Consider the following 20,918-nt stretch of genomic DNA (forward strand, 5'->3'; position numbering starts at 1 on the left):
GCGCTTCGTCATAACAATCCTCCAGTCGCTACAGCCCACTATCTGCAGATAAATCATCCACCCTATCCCCCTCCCCCACAAAAAAAAAAAAAAAAAAAAAAAAAAAAATTGGACACCTGGCCAAGGTTTTGCGAGGAATGGTGTTGCAGTTGGCGCCGGCATCCCACCTACCCGAGTCTCTCGTCTCCGATTCGACGTCGTGTTTCACCTTCAAACCAGTGAAACTGCACGATCCCGGACTGATGGAACGGTAAAACACTCCATCCTATCTTCAGGACTTGGGCTGTCGTCATAAAGCCTATCACCACCAGAATGCCTAGTTGCGCATACGTAGCCCGACAGATTCTTCACGGATCTGGGACCCCTGCCGACCCCATCTGACCCTGGGTTTATATCTCGAGCCCGTCTCCCCTGCCTCTGCCTCCCTTGATTTTCCACTACTACTACTATACAATCGACCACTGACTCAGTACTTATTGTTCATATCGCAGTATATATTGGCCTTTGAAAATCTCCCAATTGACACCTCATGTACTCAACATATCTGTTTTTGCTGACTGTTGTCACGCTATCCTCCCCCGCCGTTGCACAGGGTATTCTAAGTAGTGTCGACAGTCAAGATGGCAGCGGGGAATCAGAATCGTCTTTGACACACAGCGTTTCTTCCAAAGGAATGATAATTCTGTGTACGATAGTGGCCGTGGTTGTGCTCATCGGAGGTATGTTCTGGAGGGGCGATACGTCCAAGTACATGAACAAACTCAACAACCCAGCGCTGACCACCCCACCTTCTTTAGTTGTATTCACTGCTGTCTTCATAACGGCAAAGAAGAGGCGTTTGAAGACACGCGAAGCAGTCTCCTTCACAGACTCTACCGACGGGCCCTTGAGTGTTACACACACGACAGGAAGAGGTCAACCCATATCCGAAAGCACGAAGGGCGGTGCAATTCAACCAGATCTAGAGAAGAATGCTAGAGTTCGTCAAGATCGATCGCACAGAGACTCCGACACGAAGCAAAGGGGATGGGGATCATACTTCTCTTTCGGGCGCACATGATTACGAGCGCATCAATCCTTTTGATTCAGCAGCGAGTATCTTCTACCTGACCAGCAGCTACGTACAATGTTTATTTCTTTGCGGTCCTAGCGCGTGGGCTGATGTCCGCCCGATGTTGATTTTCTGGACTCTTTCCGCTATTGTTTTGGCTGTGTATTTGGAGGTATACCCCGCATTTGACTGTCTTGGCTTTCAATTTCCAGAAATGGGTTAGCAACATCGGATCAATGACTGGTAAGAATGATTGCATCCATAGTCACACAGCCGGCTGTACCACTTCGTACTAGGCGAGCAACGAGAGCAACGGGGCATCCTGCTATTTTCCCCGGCCGAAGGAGAGCCTTGCCCAAACCGTGCCTAGTGGGGCGCCCGGTACGCCCGGACCAATCACCCCCGCCAATTCCCCGGCTCCATGAACAACGGCAAGTGTTTCCGTCCGGCAGTGGGCAACTCCACCCGTGTTGTTTCTGCTCCATCATCTTCTTTCTCCGCTCAAGTGCATCAGGAGTCCAGAGGACCGTCTACACCTCCAGTTATGTGCGCAACTTAGGAGGAGCAACATCGATCCAGTTCAAATAAGGAAAATTTCCCCTTCAGCATGAATGATCTGCAGGCGATGGAACTCCGGCGGATGGGATTTATAAAGCCTTCAAATCTCCCTAGCAAGATCCATTCCCATTCATACCTCAAACTATCTCATAAAAACCAACCTGTGGCTTCAATTAACCTCTCGTCAGCTCTTCATATTCATTTCAATTGACTTTCCTCCATCTACAACCATCACCCACAATGCCTATCCAAAAGCTCAAAGTCGGTATGGCTGGCCTAGGCCGGATCGGCAAGGTCCATGTCAATAACTTCCTACACCAAACCCCTCGTGCCGACCTTGTTGCAGCCTTCTCTCCGGACCCGGCCGAGATTGCATGGGGCCGACAAAACTTGGAGCCCTATGGAGTCACATTATATGATAACTACGATAAGATGCTAGAGCACCCTGGCTTGCAGGCGGTGGTCATCGGTACAGCTACATCTGTGCATGCTGAAGAAACGATGAAAGCCATTGACCATGACTTGCATGTTCTCTGTGAGAAGCCATTGTCTATTGATGTTGAAGTGGTATGTCCCGACTTTCCTCCTGTCCAAATCAATTCTCGCCAGGCATGAACTTACTCTTTGTTAGTGTAAAGCTGTCGCTCAGAAGGCCAAGACCAAGCCGCATTTGAAGGTCATGTGTGGCTTCTCGCGGAGGTTCGATGAGTCTTACCGCGAAGTTTACGACAAGATTAGCCAGGGTCTGATTGGACGGCCCTCAATCGTTAGAAGCCAGACTTGTGACAAATACGACCCATCGGGATTCTATGTCGCTTACGCTGCATGGTCGGGTGGTGTGTTCGTGGACATGTCTGTGCATGACATTGACCTCACATTGTGGTTCATGGGTGAGGACTCAGTCCCCAAGAGCATATCCGCCCATGGCATCACCGCTGTCCAGCCGGAGCTGAAGAAGTACAAGGACTACGACAACGCCGTTGGCATTGTTGAGTTCCACAACGGCAAGATCGCCTACTACTACTGCTCACGGATGATGCCCCATGGTCAGGAAGATACGACCGAGGTCATTGGCACGGAGGGGAAACTGTCAGTCAACATCAACCCTCAACGCAACTTTGTAAATTACTACCACTCCGGGGGCATCACCCGCGAGGTCCCTGCGAACTTCCACGGGCGCTTCGGGGGAGCCTTTGTGAGGGAAGCAAATGAATTTACTGCCAGCTGCCTGGACAACACACCCCTGCCGCTCAAGCTGTCCAATGCGGTCAAAGCGGTTGAGATTGGCGCTTATCTCCAGGAGGCGTTGGTGACAGGGAAGCAGATCCATTTCGACGAGATTGGCCGGAGGATCGAGAAGGCGCAGCTGTAGGAAGAAAACCCTGTATTGTGTTGCTATTTGTGCTGCCGTGCTTTTTTGGGTTGTCCTAAATCATGACCGATATGTCACCATCCAAGTTCAGTCCACACGTACATTGTAGTACTACATTGTAGTACCATAGTGTGGAATTGGTGGAGACACTATTCCCGAATAGGCCCTCCCGCACAGCATCCCCCGCATTCCATTCCGCATCATATCATCGACTCTTGAATTCTGTCATTATTCTCCTCCACCGGCTGAGATCTTTTCAGGCTGAAACTTGAAGCGCAGTCACCACCGTGTTAATGAGCCATGTTGCCGCCGGCTCCACTGTGTCGTTAAGCGCCCTGGGGCCCGAGCGGGTTCCTGAGCGCCTGGCCGGACTCCCACGCCAGCGCCCGCTACCCATGACGAAATGCATAGCTGACGACAACCCGGCCACGATCGACACGCTCCAGCCAGGGGATTCTCCCCCCCGTTTTCAGCCTTCGCTCGACTCCACCATCCGTCTTCTTTATCATCTCAGCCATGCCCCCCCTCGTTCTGTCGGGCAGTCTGCTCGCTATCACACTTGACTACCTCCGCGGCTGGATTTTCGGGAAGTAGCCCACCATGCATCTCATCACTGGTAGCATGAGCTCGCTGGCTGCTCTAGCGCTCTCCCTCCTTGGTCCTCGAGAGCGAACACTCGTCACTCATCACCCTGCGTTGCCTCCCTCCTACCCTCTGGCAGTCCGAAGCCCGTATCTTTCGACATGGATGCCCAGGGATCAGGTCCAGACATTGCCCTTTGCCGAGCCCCAGTTCTGGGCGGGTCAGAGTCTCACCTGGTCGGTGATGGCACGCGTCAGTAACCAGACGTACAGTTTGATGGGCGTGAAGGATCCCGGCGAGGACATCCGTCCGGCCATTGTTCGAAACGCCATGTATACGGCGACCCATTCTATCTTCATTCTTTCCGCTGGCTCGGTGACTTTTACCCTGGAATTTTTGTCTCCCATATCTCCCTCAAACTATGTTCGACAGTCTCTCCCCTTCAGTAAGATCCCTACCAATCCATAGCACACAACTAGCTGGAAACTGATTGTTCTGGGTTGAAGGCTACTTGACCGTTACTGCATCGGAGGTTTTCAATCAGAGGGTTGAAATATTTTCCAGCATTGATGGAAGATGGACTGGGCGGCCGCAGAACACGACTAAAGGGTTTGCGATCGCCGATTGGACGTACGCTTACTCCTTGGGTGTGGAGGATAGCATTCCATACTCGGAAGCCGATGATATGGCTACTTGGGGCGAGGTCATCTTCGCCTCTCGCCGATCTTCCACGCCCAAACCGTCCGTGATCACCTTTTCATCGGGCAAGAGTGAAGAAGTGCATTCTCAATTTGTGAAGACCGGGAGACTAGCAGATGATCAACCACCCTGGGCTCCGGGAGGAATCGTGGCATTGGCACACGATTTAGGTATAGTCGAGGAAAAACGTTCCGTGACATTTGCGGTAGGGCACGTCCGCGAAGAGTCCATCAATTACCTAAACAAGCCCTATACCGGTTATTATCGATCCCAATACCCGGATGTCCATCAGGCAGTCAACCACTTCTTAAAGGACTATGACCATGCTTCTGAAGAATGCAAGATCCTTGATTCCAAAATGCGTCTTCAGGCCGAAGACGCAGGGGGTAAGAAATACGCGGACATTGTCACTCTGTCGGCTCGTCAGGCCTATGGAGGGATTGAGGTAACCATTCCTAACGATACACTTAACACCACCGATGTTTTGGCGTTCATCAAGGAGCTTTCCAGCGATGGAAACATCAACACGGTAGATGTTATCATGCCCGCCTTCCCAATCTACTACGTTCTAGATCCAGACTACATTCGACTCCTGCTAGAGCCGATGATGAGGTATCTGGCTGCTGGACGCTGGCACAAACCATATGTGATCCATGACATGGGCAAGCATTACCCCAATGCGATCGGCCATGACAATCAGCGGGCCGAGCGAATGCCCATTGAGGAATGTGGCAATCTGTTGGTGCTCGTTCTGGCCTATGTACGAGCAACGGGTGACATCCAATGGGCCGCCCAGTACACAGACATTTTGCAAGGCTATGCAGACTATCTAGTCAATAATGGCGTCAACATCATGGAGCAGCTGTCCTCCAACGATGCGGCTGGCGCTCTTGCCAATGAGACTAACCTTGCCATCAAGGCCGCCGTCGGGATCAAGGCGTTTGGCGAACTGACCGGGCTCGCTGAATACTCTCGGATTGGGCAAGCACGGGCGGATCTTTTTTTCAGCCAGGGCCGCGGGACGGACGAGAAAAAGACACACTTTGTACTCCAATATCCCGACAAGCCCGCGTCCTGGAAGATCCCTTACAATCTCTACCCAGACGTGCTATTGGATCTGCAAACCTTCCCCGAAGCGGCGTACCAAATGGGGAACACCTTCTTCAAGAAGGTCCGCGCCGAGTATGGAGTCCCGTTGGATAGCCGGCAGGACTGGGCCAAGTCGGACTGGAACATGTGGCTGGCGGGCACCTTGGACCCCAGCACTCGCGACGAGTTTGTAGATGATCTATGGGCCTTCATGACCAACGGCAAACACAACTGGCCATTCTCCGATCGCTACGTTGCCACATCCGCCAAGGGCAGAAATCCGGGAATGCCTGTGCTGTGTCGAGCCCGGCCAACCGTGGGAGGACATTTCGCTCTGATGGCACTGCAAGGACCCAAGTCCCTCCAGACTGCGGTATCCGAGAGAGCGACGAGAAACAAAGTCTACGATCTAGGCCCTCCCAAACCAGACAGAAAATTCCTCGACAACCAGGAGTTTTCTATCAAGTCGGGGGAGGAGCTCTAACCGTGAAGGGAGTTTGATTCTGATTTGGTAGTAGTAGTATAGCACCGATGGCCTGTGAATGAATGTATGTGGTGAGATAAATTGGATGAATTGGGAGATTTTGCAATTCTGGTGCCTTTCCCGATTGTAGTGTTACTCAACTCTAGCATGTATGCCTGTGAAATCTAGTGACAAAGGATCATTCACGGTGTGAGTTGGGAAGTGGGTTGAGAAGTGAGTTGTCCCTTGCGGCTTGCGGCCGGGAGCTGCCCCTGGGGCTTACATAAGCGGTACCTTCACTTCGGCTGGAGCAGCACTCAGGCTTGCTTTCGCCGTGTTCCAAACCGCCTCGTCGTGCTTGCTTTCACTCCTCCCCCCAGTCCCCTTCTTCTTCGCCTCCCTTTTCTCGCGCCCTTCTCTTTCCCTTTTTCTTCTTGCATCATTCCACTGTCCTTGATCTCTTCCTTCTTGCTTCAATCAACCACCTCATCCCGCCTCCCTCATGGCTTCTGTACGTGCTCTCTGTTTCTGCCCCGGACAGCTGTTGGCTGTCCAACGTCATGCCCCCCCCCCCCTCTCAATTCACACGCGTTCGACGATCCTCCTACATGCTCAGATAAGAATTTAGGTTCACCCCTGCTGATCCGTGCTCTTCATATAGCCCCGTCCTCCACACAACTTCGCTCCCCAAGGCTATCCCCTCCCCAACGGTGCCGTTCCCTCGGGTCCTGTTCCCGGCGCCGCCCCTCTCCTTCCCAACAATGGTCGAATCATTCAGAATGGCCCCGTCAGAGTGCTGTGCATTGCGGACGTGCGAGGTATGTGTTCCGCATCCAGACCCGGTGGTACCCCCGGAGTGATAGACCCGATTGAGCTGACTGGGGAATTCTGTTTTGCTTTTTCCGTGGCGCAGGTAATCTGAAGTCTTTGAATGAACTGGCCAGGCAGGCCCGTGCAGACCATATCATTCACACTGGTGACTTTGGTTTTTATGACGACACCTCCCTCGAGCGCATTGCCGACAAGTCAGTGATGCCCCCGACCCGTGACGCTACCCGCTAAGTAGAGAGCTTTTATGCATGATAACATGTGATTGGATCGACTGACTCGATCTAAATTCCAATTATAGGACCCTCAAGCACGTGGCTCAGTACTCGCCTCTGCTCCCCGAGAATGTGAAGCGGACAATCGCTCAGACTCCTCCCCAGCAGTCCATCAAGCAACGATTCACCCCGGATCAGCTTCCCCTCTCAGAGCTTCCCATGCTGCTCGACAAGCGCCTCACTCTCGATGTTCCTGTCTATACCGTCTGGGGTGCCTGTGAGGATGTGCGTGTGCTGGAAAAGTTTCGTTCGGGCGAGTACAAGGTTGACAAGCTGCACATCATTGACGAAGCCAACTCGCGACTGCTCGACATTGGTGGCGTTAAGCTCCGTCTCTTGGGTTTGGGAGGAGCTGTGGTCATGCACAAGCTATTCGATAATGGCGAGGGCAAGACCACGATTGCTGGTGGACAAGGCACTATGTGGACAACCTTGCTGCAGATGGGAGAGTTGATTGACACAGCAAACCGTGTATATGACCCCTCAGAGACTCGGATCTTCGTCACACATGCGTCACCCGCCCGTGAGGGTATGCTGAACCAGCTGTCCGTCACTCTCAAGGCTGATTTCTCCATCTCCGCCGGCCTCCACTTCCGTTATGGTTCGTCCTACAACGAATTCTCCGTGAACCCCTCGCTGGACCACTACCGAGGCAAGCTCGCTGCTTCAAAGGCGTCCTTCAATGACGTATGGGAGACCGTCCGCGGTGAGGTTGAGGCCGCCATCTCGCAGAACGAGGCTCAGAAGACTCTACTGGACAACGCTCTTGAGGTGGTGACCAAGATGCCCACTGTCGCTAACGGTGGCAATCCCTTCGGTGGACCCGCCGCCCCCGGTAACGCAGCTGGCCAGGTCGACGAAAGCGCCTTCAAGAACATGTGGAACTTCAACTTGGCGGATGCCGCGTTTGGCTTCCTGGTCCTCGAGATCGAGGCAGGCCGCATCGCGACTGAAATGCGCGCTCAGGGTTTCAACTTCGCCCACCGTACCGGCAAGCCCCAGTCTGTTGCCACAACCCAACCCGCTCCAGTGCCCACTGCCGCCCCCGTCAACATTCCCTCTCCTCGTGTCCCCGGTGCTGCTCCTCAGTTCGGTCAGGCTCAGCCTGTTGCCCCCCGTACGGCTCTCCCACCGCAGCAGCAATCTTCGGCACAGCAGCCCGCGCAGGCCAAGGCTCCCGCCGCCGCTCCCGCTCGCACTTCCCCCGTTCCCGTGATTCCTAAGCCTGCGACTCCTCAGCCCGCTAGCGCTCCTGCTGCGCAGCCTGCCGCGGCGTCCCCGGACAGAACCACTACCACCGAGCCGAACGGAACTATTCAGCCCGAGAAAATCTCTGAGTCGCCTCTGCCCAAGGTTGAGAAGAAGCAGAGCAACGGACTGTTCGTCTCGAACGTTGAGAATGAGCAGGCTGTGCGTGATCTCTTCCAGGATGAAGACAAGGCGAAGATCGTGCGGATCGAGAAATGGGGCAAATACAACAACCACGTTGTCCACTTCGCTACTGTTGACGAGGCCAAGGCCGCTCTCGATCGTCAGCCCGCGGAACACAAGAAGCCCAGCCCAGCTGGCCAGCCCCGTAAGCCCAACGTCAAGTTCTTCGAGGATCGAGGCGGTCATCGCGGCAATGCCGGTACTTGGCAGGGTAGCAACCGCGGAGGCAACACGTCCCAGCGCGGCTACCAGAGCGGAGGCGCCAGTGACAGCGAGACCAACCGGGGGCGTGGATTCCGTGGCCGTGGTGGTGGTCGCGGCGACCGCGGGTCTCGCGGCGGACGAGGTGGTCGCGGTGGCTTCAGCAAGGGCGCTCCGACTTCCGACTCGGGCCCTGGTGACAAGCCGTCCGCCACTGGAGGCGATGCTTGAGGTGTGATTGTGCTTGATTCCCCCTTTTGAGTTCATGTCCACCCTTCTTTCTCCCATTCCCCCTTGATCCCCCTCAAACGGCTCCTTTCCTCCACCATCTCTTCATTAATCTCACGTTTTTCGATCGGTATTTTAATTTCTATTGTTGTGATACTTGCAAAATGACGTCTTTCCTCTTTCACACCTTTTTTTCGTCCTTTTCAGCGAGATGTGCGTCAAAACTTCTTTCCATTCATCTTCCTCTTTCCTAGTAGACACACGCGCTGGCGACAGGATTGATCATTTCGTTGATTGGTCGATCTCGACGCGCTCGGATCCCTAGGGCCTCAGGAGTTGTTGGTGTGGATCCGAAGCAGAAGCGGAAGCAGAAGCAGAAGCCGATGGAGAGGAGTGCTAGCTTGGTATGATATCAATGGTCTTTTCCATGTTGGTGGCCGGGGAATGGAATAAAAGCGAAGGGATCATCGGCATTGCGGTTTATTCACCACCCCAACTGGTGTCGACAGAGCCACCACCCAAAACGAACAGAAAAAAAAAGAGAAACAAATCAAAAAGGCCACCGGCGAGGATTCTTTTTGTATTTTACCTTTTCCAGGAACGCACCAATATCGATACCCTTGTAACTTCATCTTTTGCATGTAGTAGTTGAGGTGCTGAATCCAAAGTGGTTTTATGTAGTTCTATAAGTTCTCAAGTGTTTGTAGCAGTTCGATATATATTTCGGGTAGCCATTTGTCCTAGTAAGAAAATTGATCTGCAGCCGATCGATCATCATGCAGGTCAAGACGCACCACGCCGATTACATAGTGGCCCGAGGGGGTTAGTAGCACCCGTTGTAGTAAGGTTGTAAAGGGTTGTAAAGGGTTGTAAAGGGTTGTAAAACAGTTGTAGATAGTTATAGATAGTTATAAATAGTTTAATATAATTATTATCAATCACTAATTCATTTATAACTATTAAATTCTACCTTATAATAGTTATAAAGTAATACAACGATAATAACTTATATTATAATTATATATAAACTATCTTTGTATAATATTAATATTTTTTATAATAGTAAAAGAATTTATTTAAACTCATTTTATATATTTACTTTATTTATATTTTTAACTTTATGAGGTTAGAGGTAACAGATACAGTTAGAAATTTTATTATATATATTAAGAGTTAGATATTTATATATAATTAGATTAAATAATCATTACTTATTATAAACCGAATTTAATAGCAGAAAACTGTAGTGGTGAGACTATTACAACTGTAATAAACTGTTAAAAACTTCAATAATAGTTTACCGCCTTCTTTAATAGTATAATACCAGTTGTAAAAGCCTAACTACTAACCCCCCCGGGCCACTATGTAATTTAATTATCATTAGAGGGCTTTTCTTAGAAAGATGGCAATTCTATCTATCGGTCGCAAATTGGAATTTTTCTTTTGACTAGATTGTCGAGGAATCCTCACCAAGGGAGACGGAAACAATTGGCTAGGCTCGCATGTGAGGATGGAAGTCGGAGATCTACTACCATTTTTTTTCGAGCATACAGCTACGAGGTATACAGAAGAGCAACAATAGAGAAGAGTAGAGATAATCTGAGTATTATTGCTTCGGATATAACAAACTCACCCGGAACATGAACCAAGATTACGCAGGAAGAGAAAAAAAGAGATACCTGCCGCGTGTTTTCCAGGGTAGGTGATAGATAGGTAGATAGGTAGATAGATAAATATCACTTCCAATCAACAAAGCCCGCTCTAGCTATCTAGCTTCTCTGAGATAGCTAGGAGGTGCGTGCGTGAGATCAATCAGCGGTGCATGTACATGGGAAATGGTAATAAGCACGCAATCAACCAGGGTAATGAACGACGGAAGAATACTCCAATGGTGGTAGTGGTGTACAGTCTGCCAATCCGAGGCCTCCTAGATGGTATTATTTTTGAGCAAACCGCGCCTCCTGTTCGCCTGCAGTGGTCTTGAGAGAAGATGAAGAGAGAAACAGAGAAAGTACAATCATAGAGAAGGAAAGTGTAAGTGGGAGGTTATTGCTTTGCTCCAAATGTCTTTGATATCCAATGGCAGATGCGGTAAATATCCTGGTGTACTCCAAGGTTTCATTCTTTGCGTTCGATTGAAACCTCCCGATCCATTTTTCCTTTTGTCGTAACGGCGTCAACAACGGTGTTGCATTAGAGGTGTGGGTATCTGAAACGCAGAATAATGGCAACCAAAGCAGTGGGCGGGCTGGCAACGCAGTGACGTGTTGTCTTGCTGTTTTCTCGCTCGACTACTTCGCCCGTCCCATGATGTCGTCCACGTCCTGCTGGTTGACGACGACACCGCCCTCAGAACACCGGGCCTTCATGCGAAGCTCGGAACAGAGATGATCGACATCAAGTTCACCGTTGCGGAACTTCTCCATGGATTGCAGACGATCCCTACAATGATTAGTATCATGTATGTATTAGGCATACGGGAGAAGCAGGAGTCATACCATATCTTAGTGCAACTCAGCATCTTGGCTTTGTCTTCTCCAGGAACCACTTCCTCATCTAGCTTGCTGTCGATCTCGGCGATCAGGTCCTTCTTGGGTGCTTGTTGGGTAGCCGCTTCCGTGAGGTTGTGCGATGGGCTTCCCAGATCGGGTAGCGGGAACGCATCGTCAAAGAAGGTTCCGAAGTCCTGGGACAGGATCGCATCTTGAGGTTCACGCCAATCTCCGAAGAGTACGGGGTCAAACTGGCCTCCGTTCTGCTGAGCTAGCACATCAAGTCCGGAAACATCCTCATGTGTAGTATCCTGGCTAGGAGTGTTGGAAGCGCTTTGGCTGTTATGTCTGACAGCTGGAATGGGGTTATTGATATTGCCGCAGGCCATGCCAAGTTGCGCGCAGAAGGATTCCTCACCATTGATGGTGGTGTAAGTGCAGCTATCATGGGAACCATGGTTGTGAGCCTTGATAGCGGGAGAATTGATGCTCGGTTCCGGGGAGGTGCCATTGGACGAGACACACTGGCTCTGGTGGGAATCAGACGATGACGATGGCGAATCCGTGCTGGAGGAATCATGCGTGGAGCCAGACTGGCTAGTGCTGGAGTAAATTGACACCTTCGGGGTGTTCCTCAGGGACGCGGGCGTGGATCCTTGCTGTGACATGGCGTTGGACGTCCTGCCTGCTGCAGTAGACTGAGGGCGGCTCACAACGCCAGGTACGCGTGACTCATTACGCGGCGTTGCTGATGGTTGCTCCCCCTTGGTATTCTGCTGCGTCTTTGTCAATTGGCCGTTGTTAAAGATGTGTGAGCCCGGAAGATCCCCAAACTTGGGAAAGTCAAACATGAAGTCGTTGTTCTGCAGGCCGTACGCCCCCTTGGAATAGGCCCCGGGGATTGCACTCATGGCGGAAACCCCATTTCCGGTAGTCATCCAAGAGAGACGCTTGCGATATTCCCGCAATTCGACCTGCAAACGTTCAATCTGGGCGCGTAGCAAGCCATTCTCCTGATTTGCGTTGTCAGATGCCGCCTGCAACTCGTCCACCTTGGTTTCCAGATCCTTCAGATGTTTCTCCTTGCGCTCACGGAAGGCTCGCTGAGCGGCCCGGTTCTGTGCCTTCCGCTTCTGTATGGCGATTAGCATGAGAATCCCCAGGGTCCCACCACTCCCACCGAGGCATACGTACGGAGGTTGGCTCGGAAGTCAGGGGCTTCCTTCCCGGCTTTTTGGCCGCCTTCTCATCACTTTCTCTTCGCTTCTTTCCCGAACCTTCATTCTCATCCACGGGCTCGTCCATGTCCTTTCTCTTGTCCCCCGGCTCGGGTTCTTCCGACGCCTGTAGGCTCTCGGGAAGATCCCCGATCAGGTTCTCGGAACCCTGGAAGTCAAAGTCGAGCTCAGGGTTGAAGTCCAAGAACGGACTTTCATCATCTCCATACCCCAGGCCACCCGAATGGGGCTGGGAGGGGTCAAACGCAGGGCTCATATTGTAACTACCTGTGGTACCAGGGGTAGACTCGGGGTCTGTCTTGGGATTTGGTGGATGAGAATTGTTCTGCTGTTTCTGCGAAGGATTGTTGGAGGACAGTGCAGCCAGGAGCAGATCTTGCTGATCTGGGGACAGATAAAGACTATGCTGGTAGAGGGAGTTGTAGTCGGCCATGGTGGGTTATTGTTTGATCGGACGGAGCTGATATCGAAACTGATGAGGTGTATAAGGTGGTGTTTGATAAAGTGAGGTCGATGCGATTGCCGACTCGATGAGATCCAGGCCGGGCTTCCCGCCCGTTCGTTGTATCGATGAGTGACCCCAGAAAAGGGTCGTGGAGGGGTTTCGGCACGTCACCGGCAGGGATCTGAGAGGAGGCTCAGGGTGTTGAGGAATGTAACACACGACAATCACCACGTCGACTGTGAGTCGTTTTTGTGGGAGATGAATCCAAATCTCCTGGTGGTGGAACGGAACACGGGCGCAGCGGGAAGAAGTGAGGATCGGAAACGAGGCGAGGTTGAGGGTGGCAAAGCGTGGTGAAGAGACGCGCGACAGGCGAGACGCACAAGCCGCAGGGAGGTCTGAGGAGACCAAGGATGAAACTAAGAAAAGAGCAGGCCAAAGCGAATCAGGTCAGGAGAGGAAGAGGGGCTGGAGGGTGGAACGAGGATGGGATGTGAGAAAAGAGGGTGGTGATGCGATGATGCAAGAAGGGTCAGTAGGGGGATGCAGTAGGGTGACCGGAATGAGACGACCCGTCGTTGAGGGCCTAGCCGGATTGGATGATTTGTGGCACCCAACAGGGGGAGTGGTGAAAGATTGAGGTTAGTTGGTTAATGAGGGGAGGAGGAGTGAGATGGACGACGGATGGACTGGATGGAAGATTCCAAAGAGCGGAGGGAGGGGGGCGATGGATCCGTGACTGGCCCTGACACTCCTGGCCTCCTTCCAGTGCCGACCGGCAGAACACAACACTGTGATTGGTGGTCTGGTAGCGGGGGAGGCAAAGCAGCCAATCACAGGAGGCCACTGGGAGGCGGCTGGCGTGAAGAGGGCCACCTGTGAAAGAACCTCAGGCAGCAGTGGGGAAGGACGGCGTCCGACTTGCTTAGAAATCCAACCGGGCCCTCTTTTTTCTCTTCTCGCCCATTCTCTTCCACCTCGGATGATTGGCGTGACTGATACCATTCCACCATTCGGCACGGCGGGTTCCTAGGGACGATGCTTCCGGCCAGGCAAGAATTCTTAGGCATTACAAGATAGCTTAATCTTTCCCTACAAGGGGCGTCGGTCCCTTTGCCTGGCACCTCCAGTGGTACCTCAGTCTAGGGTCCGTCTAAAGTGACAGTGACTCATAGCGCCACTTCCCCGACTGAACACGGGACCTCACCGCCTCCAGCCCCAGATGGAGGCTTCCGACTTTCGGGGGCTTCTGCAGAATACGCAGCGGTGTTCTGCGGTTTCGGTGTTCTCACATCGATTCAGTTACCGGTCCACGGCCTGCTCTTCAAGGAATCTCAACGCAAGGCGATTGAACAGGACCAGCACAGGAGAGGAACCGCCAAGAAGAACAAGCCGTAAGCCGGAGCGACTCAAATTTGGCCAGAGCTTCTTGTCTCGGACGAGTGCATAGCCCCCTCCAATCGATCCCTCCCGGGGCAAGCGGTGAGCCCGCCAGGATCTGGATCTCCGATGCTAAAGTTTAGCCTCTGGCGTCCAGCAGGCTGCAACGGTGCCAGCTTCCTTTGGACTCGGGATCCCCGTCTCAAGCGTGCCGTAGCATGATACATGACAACACAATACACAGTAGGTAGATACTGCTTGCTGTAAGACGGACACTTGGCGGATCTCTGGCCAATAATCAACCCCATCGGTTGCCCTTCGTTCCGGGCCCGGATGACGTGAGGATCGACGATAGAGCGGACACCAATTAAGTGTTGACCCGTTGACCCATACATAGTGGATGCGGGCGTGGCCTGAGATCAGAGCTTTTCTGGGCTTCGAATGCTGGCGTTCAATGTAACCTTGGTAAGGTTCAAACAGCCGGGGTCAGGAGTGTTCTTATCAGAAGCGATCGCCTATACGGAGGACTGTTTAGCAAAGAGGACGGCATGTGACTGCGGCCGAGAAACTGTGGCGGTGCGGGGCCACGTGATGCCCACGAGCCGCAACGGGGCCCCGCCACGCTATCTTATCCCAACTCGACTTCTCTTATCTGCAACCTCAGATTTGCTTCAGCCCGACCGGCACTCCAATTCGACTGCCATCACCCCGTGTATCATCCCTGCCCCCCTCTCTTGGCTTTTAGCTCAGAGTTGATTACGTTCTTTTACACTTCCCCTCTCATCCCAAAATGTCAGACGTCGCTGCCCTGGAGGCAGAGGTCAAGGAGTTCAAGCTTCAGGTACGCGCTAAAACTCTCCAGTGCCGTCCAGCCATCGTCCTTACTAACAACCCGTTCCCAGCTTGAAACTGTCCAATCGAGTTTGCAGGTAGACCCAGACAACACGGAATTGCAGAGTCTCAAAACTGAGCTGGAAGAACTTATAAATCTCACCGAAACATCCATTGCCGAACTCAAACCGCCCGCGCCACCCGTTTCCAACCCTTCGGCCTCTGCGGTCAGGGATAGCAGGGCCAAGGACAACTACGCGTCTCAACCAGCTTACCGCAAGCCCACCGTCGAACAAACAGACGAACCAGCAACCCAATCCTCCTTTTCCGTCAATGAACACGTTCTCGCCCGTTGGGTGTCGGGCGACAACTCGTTCTACCCAGCCCGTATCACATCCATCACCGGCTCTGCGAGCAATCCCGTATACCTCGTCTCGTTCAAGTCCTATGGGACGGTGGAAAACCTAACCTCCAAAGACATCAGGCCCATCTCCGGCAATGACTCGCGTAAACGCAAGGCTGATGCAAGCTCAGGCAACTCCACATCACAATCTCCCGCGCCGCAACCGCCACACTCGAGCGTGATCTCCGCCGCGGCGGATATCAACCCCGCGTTGGCCAACCAGGCGCGTAAGGAGCCGAGCAAGGTGAGCGATGGGCCGGCGCGCCCGGCCAAGGTGCCCCGTAAGGTGAAAGCCACGCGGGAGTTGGAGGCGGGCAAAATGAAGTGGAAGGATTTTGCCAGCAAGGGAAAATTGGGCCGCAAGGAGAGTATGTTCCGCACAGGTGATGGAGTCAATGCCCGAGGTAAGTCCATTCTCCTGCTACATGCCACTCAACAAAAACTAATCGAAATAGTGGGCTTCACCGGGTCCGGCCAACAAATGCGCAAAGACCCTGGACGTTCGCGACACGTCTACCAGCAAGGCGAGGAGGAAGGCTATTAACCGGTTCCACAATCGATGGATCTTACTATACTGTTTACTCTTTATGTCCCTACCATGTATCACATCGCTAACGGGCTGTGGTGTCAGATTTAGTGAAGCGAGCCAGTTTACAAACTTGGAGTTGATATCCTGACGCATCATCATTTGTCATGGATAGGATACCACACATAGTACTTCGTGTCTACTCGTGGATCATTTGTCTGTAGTAAACCATCATCTCCAGGATATTATTGTGTGGTGAACATCCTGACTGACCCTTGAGGCAACTATTATTACCACATGCGTACCTCGCAATAATACTACCCTATCACCAATGATGGCATAATTGGCTACACAGTCCGTGTATGTCTTGAATCTAATCATCCATACGCGTCTCATCAACCCGGAATATACACATCCCAATAAAAACGACCCACGCACAATACCCGAAAGGCAACAACCCCCTTCTCAACCCGCGATGTCTGTCCACCGCCATCGTAGAACATACCCAGCTGTCCATGAAACCCAACCACCCCGATGAAACCAACTCAATTCCAATTTCAATAGAGAAAGCACACACATAAACCATATATACAAACGAACTACGAACCGACCCCCTTATTGTAAACAGAAAAGACTACATAAATACGGCCTTTGTGCCAAGTGTCACCGACGTCCTGTAACCATCGATGGTCACGGTAATGTGGGTTACAGACAGGAACGTTAGTGAGGCGTATTGCTTGTTTCACTGGATGCGTAAAATCAATCTTGACTGGTATCGCTAGGTCATATATATACATCATACTGTGCTATTACAGGGGAATTATTTCAAGTAGAAGGCTAGATCTGCTCCCTCTGCTCGCTCCCATTCGAGCTCGCCATTGCCGAGATAGGCAAATGGGTTGGCTGTGTTGTTGTAGCGGATGTCGAAGTCTTCGCCGCGGATACTGGAGATGGCCTCTGGAGGTGTCATACTTATTAGTACAGGAGGGTTGGGGTTTAGGGGTCAGGGACGAATGGATGAATGGTACGTACCCTTGAAGTGAAGCACACTACCGGGGTACATGGCCGTGACGGCAGATCCGTTGTTGTACCAAGCCGCGCAGCCGGTGCTCCAGACGGTGTGTTTCAAGTTTGCCTGAGCGTGGCGGTTGTAGAGTGCAATAGCGGAGTCTCTTACTGCGATGGAGCTGGGGTGTGCGTTAGTGGAATGGAAATCTTCTTGGAGAAGGGTGCTCACTGGATATCTTCCCGGGCAATCTTCTTCACCCATTGCAGCATGTAGTCCGCGCTCCAGCCCAGCATTTGAGGGACGCTGCCGTGGCCGATGGGGCAGTTGGGCCCCGCGAACACAAAGTAGTTGGGACTTCCGGGGGCGCAGACCGAGAAGTATGCCTGGGGGGTCTTCCTCCAATCGAGGGCGAGCTGTCGTTCATCTCGGCCTACCATCTCCCAGCCAGGGATAAAGGTAGTGTCGAAGCCAGTGGCGCAGACGATCAGGTCAAAGTCCTGCTCCCCTTCAGTGGTCTGAATGCCTGTCTTGGTGATGCGCTCGATGGGGTCAAAGCACCATTCGGCGTTGGGCTCCTGCATGGCCTCGAGGTATCCGTCTCCTGGGCTGAGACGGCGACATCCAATCTCGGTTTTGGGAACGAGCTTGTCGATCAGCTCTGGGTTCTTGCTGAGACGTTGTCTCATGACCCCGTCTGTTGCGACGAGAATCATGCGATTCAAGTCCGATCCCTTCAGCATTATCTTGTAGACGGTGTTGACTCTGTTTGACGGATTAGTGGATTACGTGGTGGTGAAGACAGAGTTGGACTTACGAGCGTTCGATGAATTTTCTGTATTCCAGGAAACCCTCGGGGTCCTCCCGGAACTTGATAATATCTTCATCCGTATATTCAAAGTTGGTGCCCATTCCATCTTTGGTCACGTCCGGGCACAGATTGACTGACACCCAGGTTGGTTGACGGATGAAGTTGACGATCTTGGCGGCCTTGGGCTGCAGGGCAGGGACGATCTGTAGCCCCGACGAGCCGTTGCCGATGACGGCGATATTCTTTCCGGACCAGTCATACGTCTTATCCCAGCCGGCTGTGTGGAGGACTTTGCCCTCAAACTGGTTCAGGCCTTCGATATTAGGAATTCTCCACCGGTTGAGGATCCCGCCGGCATTGATAAGAACGTCGGCTTCATCGTGGATGATGGCGTCGTTTTGCTGCAGCTCCAGGGCCCATTTGCCACGTTCCTCGTTCCAGATGGATTTGACGAGTCGGGTGTTGAAGACAATACGCTCTTTCAAGCCGTACTTCTCGACCGTGTCTTTGATGTACTGCTCAATCTCGGGGCCACCGGCATAGCACTTCGACCAAGACGGATTGGGCTCAAAGGGGAAAATATAACTATGAGCGGGCACATCGCAGCCCACACCGGGGTAAATGTTCTCGAACCATGTACCACCAAAATCGGTGTTCTTTTCATAGAGAGTGAAGTCCACGAAATCCAGGGGCTGCTCGTGTTTGAGCTTGTGAGCGAGGATCAGGCCCGAAAAGCCTGCCCCGATGCAGACGACTCGAAGCTTCCGGGGGGAGAAGGCATACCGACTAGGATCCACCTTGTATTCGGTAGATTCAACGGGGATAGACTCTCTGGAAGGCATATTGATGGCAAATCAGAAGGAGTTTTACGGTTGGAAGAAGGTAAGATGTGCAGTGAGAGTGCAGTAGGGGGAAGCAGGTTCAAAGACTCACATTAGCTGTCGACAGGGGTGTCCCTGCTAGTTATATGAGATACGGAGTTCCTACTCAGTCCGGCATCATCCTAGTTGATAGGGCCAGACACTAATTGACTCACTTGTTTTAGTGCCTCGCGTACGGAATTTCCCCCCTGAAATGCCTGGCATGTTGGGATAAGCGAGTCGGAGTACGAATTTCTGATTCCCTTTTCGATCCAGGCCAGCGCCAGAAGGCGGCACTGCATGATGTCTATAAGAGATTCGAATCATGCAGTTCTCCCCATTTTTTGGAAGATCGAAGAGGGGGCCGCGGTGGTAGTCCGAGCGTTGGGATGGAGACTCCGGGGAGGAGGCGGGAGGGATCCGATTCCTGTCAACCCGCCGGCCCGCGTTAGGGCGCCGCTAACCCGTACTAACTGGCCTTACATATTATGTTGGAGTGGCTACTAAGGCGATTCAACCGTGTAGAATGAGATGGATAATGATCTAGCTAGGGGCCTCGTAGGCCATCTATATGGACTAACTAGCGGTGTAGGGAGGAGTGTCACGTGACCCTACGTTGCCTACCGGCGTGGGAGCCCATCGGGGATCCCAACATATTATATGAGGTTAATGAGCTCGTTCAGCTCCCCTCGGGTTGACCGGGTGCGAGAACTAGGCCACCACGATAAAACGAGGGAGCCGCCATCTCGCAGGCAAATGAGATCTCTCCTCGCCCTGTCATGTCCTTTCCTGTCCGTCGTTTGCGTCAGTCATGTCCAGTAGCATCTTTGGTGAACCTCCTCCAGGGACAGACCTGACAGCAAGTCGGCGTGCAGTAAACAATGCGGCTGTCATTACGACCTATCTTTTGGCGGCAGGTGCCGTTGGCCTTCGTTACCTTGCCAGAGCCCGGGTGCAACAGGCTGCGATTGCCGCTGATGACTGGATGATTCTGGTTGCTCTGGTATGTGCCCATCCTTCGCAGGAATACTGAAGGGGGATGCTCATCATCGAACTGAGAACAGCTGTCGGTGACTGCAAATTTCGTTTCCACAATTATCGGTACGTTCGCCTGACTATGTGCACGGACGCATTCTGACCGGCCTATCTCTCCCAGGAGGGTACTATGGCCTCGGAAAGCATGCGTGGATTGTTCCCTTACACGACGTGGTAATAGTGATCCAGATTTTGTTCGCTTATGTCCTCATATACGTCGTCACCGTGCCATTGATTAAGCTGTCGGTTCTCCTCTTCTACCGTCGTGTATTTGGAATGAACAAGGCAATGTGGTTCTGTGTTGCGTTGACACTCGGCTACTGGGTCTCCTGCACAGTGGCATTTCTGGTCTGCTGCCGGCCTGTTTCATATTACTGGACGCAGTATGTTGATCCCAATGGAGGAAGATGTGTCTTCAATCTCTATCCATTTTACATCGGCAACGCGGCCGCAAATGTGACCACCGACGTGATTATTCTGCTGGTACCGATGCCTCTCATTTGGAAGCTTCATATGAGAACCACCCAGAAAATCCTTGTGTGTAGCATATTCTTGCTTGGCGGATTGTAGGTCACCCTTTTTCCTCGTTGTTCCTTCTGATATGAGACTGATCGATTTTTCACCGAACAGTGTCTGTGTGGCAAGTCTCGTACGCATCTATTACATGACGTTTCTTAGCAAGTCTCTGGATATCACCTGGGTAATGGGAAATGTCTTTATCTGGTCCAGCGTAGAGCCATGTGTGGGCATTGTCTGTGCGTGCTTGCCTACCCTGCAGCCACTTCTCCGACACTCAATCCAGCGCATTTTTGGCTCCCATGCGGGACAGTATTGGGGGAGTTCCGAGAACAAGCAGTCCAGCGGAAATATAAAGATTGGGAGGAAGCCTAGAGACTGGGATGAGTCTCTGCTTGCAACGCGGACCGTTCAAGTGGAGATGGATGGATTGCGGAAAGATGAGGAGAACGAGGAAGGCAAGATCATGGTCGAAACCGAGTTTCGGCTGGCGGAGGAAAGCAAGTGGCAGTGAATCGTTCACGTGCCCTCCCTCCACAGCCTCCACAGCCTCCTCGCCATATTCCCATCTTCATCTTCTCTCTTCTCACTATCACCT

General features: G+C 52.3%; 8 protein-coding genes across 8 annotated transcripts; 6 read left to right on the plus strand and 2 right to left on the minus strand.

Annotated features, from left to right (window-relative positions):
* Window positions 1-248: 248 nt before the first annotated feature.
* BO94DRAFT_115500 (uncharacterized protein) lies at window positions 249-1,180 on the plus strand. The gene has a single exon (XM_025605533.1). It carries the CDS (start codon window positions 530-532, stop codon window positions 1,058-1,060), a length of 531 nt encoding a protein of 176 aa, XP_025466281.1. The 5' UTR covers window positions 249-529; the 3' UTR covers window positions 1,061-1,180.
* BO94DRAFT_115497 (uncharacterized protein) lies at window positions 1,181-1,744 on the plus strand. The gene has a single exon (XM_025605532.1). It carries the CDS (start codon window positions 1,301-1,303, stop codon window positions 1,637-1,639), a length of 339 nt encoding a protein of 112 aa, XP_025466282.1. The 5' UTR covers window positions 1,181-1,300; the 3' UTR covers window positions 1,640-1,744.
* A 105-nt stretch (window positions 1,745-1,849) lies between these two features.
* Window positions 1,850-2,981, plus strand: BO94DRAFT_557655 (putative NAD binding Rossmann fold oxidoreductase; the record flags this gene model as incomplete). Its single annotated transcript, XM_025613944.1, has 2 exons — window positions 1,850-2,176; window positions 2,241-2,981. 2 exons carry the CDS (start codon window positions 1,850-1,852, stop codon window positions 2,979-2,981), a joined length of 1,068 nt encoding a protein of 355 aa, XP_025466283.1.
* A 621-nt stretch (window positions 2,982-3,602) lies between these two features.
* On the plus strand, window positions 3,603-8,780 carry BO94DRAFT_468676 (uncharacterized protein; the record flags this gene model as incomplete). The annotated part of the gene is made up of 7 exons (XM_025608270.1): window positions 3,603-4,008; window positions 4,070-5,751; window positions 5,780-5,837; window positions 6,054-6,193; window positions 6,476-6,632; window positions 6,728-6,839; window positions 6,944-8,780. 7 exons carry the CDS (start codon window positions 3,603-3,605, stop codon window positions 8,778-8,780), a joined length of 4,392 nt encoding a protein of 1,463 aa, XP_025466284.1.
* Window positions 8,781-11,068: 2,288 nt separating this feature from the next.
* yap1 (putative bZIP transcription factor AP-1/Yap1) lies at window positions 11,069-12,940 on the minus strand (the record flags this gene model as incomplete). The annotated part of the gene is made up of 3 exons (XM_025608276.1): window positions 11,069-11,219; window positions 11,276-12,402; window positions 12,464-12,940. 3 exons carry the CDS (start codon window positions 12,938-12,940, stop codon window positions 11,069-11,071), a joined length of 1,755 nt encoding a protein of 584 aa, XP_025466285.1.
* A 1,985-nt stretch (window positions 12,941-14,925) lies between these two features.
* BO94DRAFT_115599 (uncharacterized protein) lies at window positions 14,926-16,217 on the plus strand. The gene is made up of 3 exons (XM_025605534.1): window positions 14,926-15,173; window positions 15,235-15,970; window positions 16,022-16,217. Exons 1-3 carry the CDS (start codon window positions 15,123-15,125, stop codon window positions 16,108-16,110), a joined length of 876 nt encoding a protein of 291 aa, XP_025466286.1. The 5' UTR covers window positions 14,926-15,122; the 3' UTR covers window positions 16,111-16,217.
* A 695-nt stretch (window positions 16,218-16,912) lies between these two features.
* On the minus strand, window positions 16,913-18,751 carry BO94DRAFT_557659 (flavin-containing monooxygenase; the record flags this gene model as incomplete). The annotated part of the gene is made up of 4 exons (XM_025613945.1): window positions 16,913-17,049; window positions 17,125-17,279; window positions 17,330-17,863; window positions 17,916-18,751. 4 exons carry the CDS (start codon window positions 18,749-18,751, stop codon window positions 16,913-16,915), a joined length of 1,662 nt encoding a protein of 553 aa, XP_025466287.1.
* A 585-nt stretch (window positions 18,752-19,336) lies between these two features.
* Window positions 19,337-20,834, plus strand: BO94DRAFT_566945 (uncharacterized protein; the record flags this gene model as incomplete). Its single annotated transcript, XM_025614589.1, has 4 exons — window positions 19,337-19,772; window positions 19,834-19,870; window positions 19,926-20,370; window positions 20,435-20,834. Exons 1-4 carry the CDS (start codon window positions 19,581-19,583, stop codon window positions 20,832-20,834), a joined length of 1,074 nt encoding a protein of 357 aa, XP_025466288.1. The 5' UTR covers window positions 19,337-19,580.
* Window positions 20,835-20,918: the final 84 nt, after the last annotated feature.

Source organism: Aspergillus sclerotioniger (genome assembly GCF_003184525.1).
Source record: "Aspergillus sclerotioniger CBS 115572 chromosome Unknown BO94scaffold_18, whole genome shotgun sequence".
Lineage (NCBI taxonomy): Eukaryota > Fungi > Ascomycota > Eurotiomycetes > Eurotiales > Aspergillaceae > Aspergillus > Aspergillus sclerotioniger.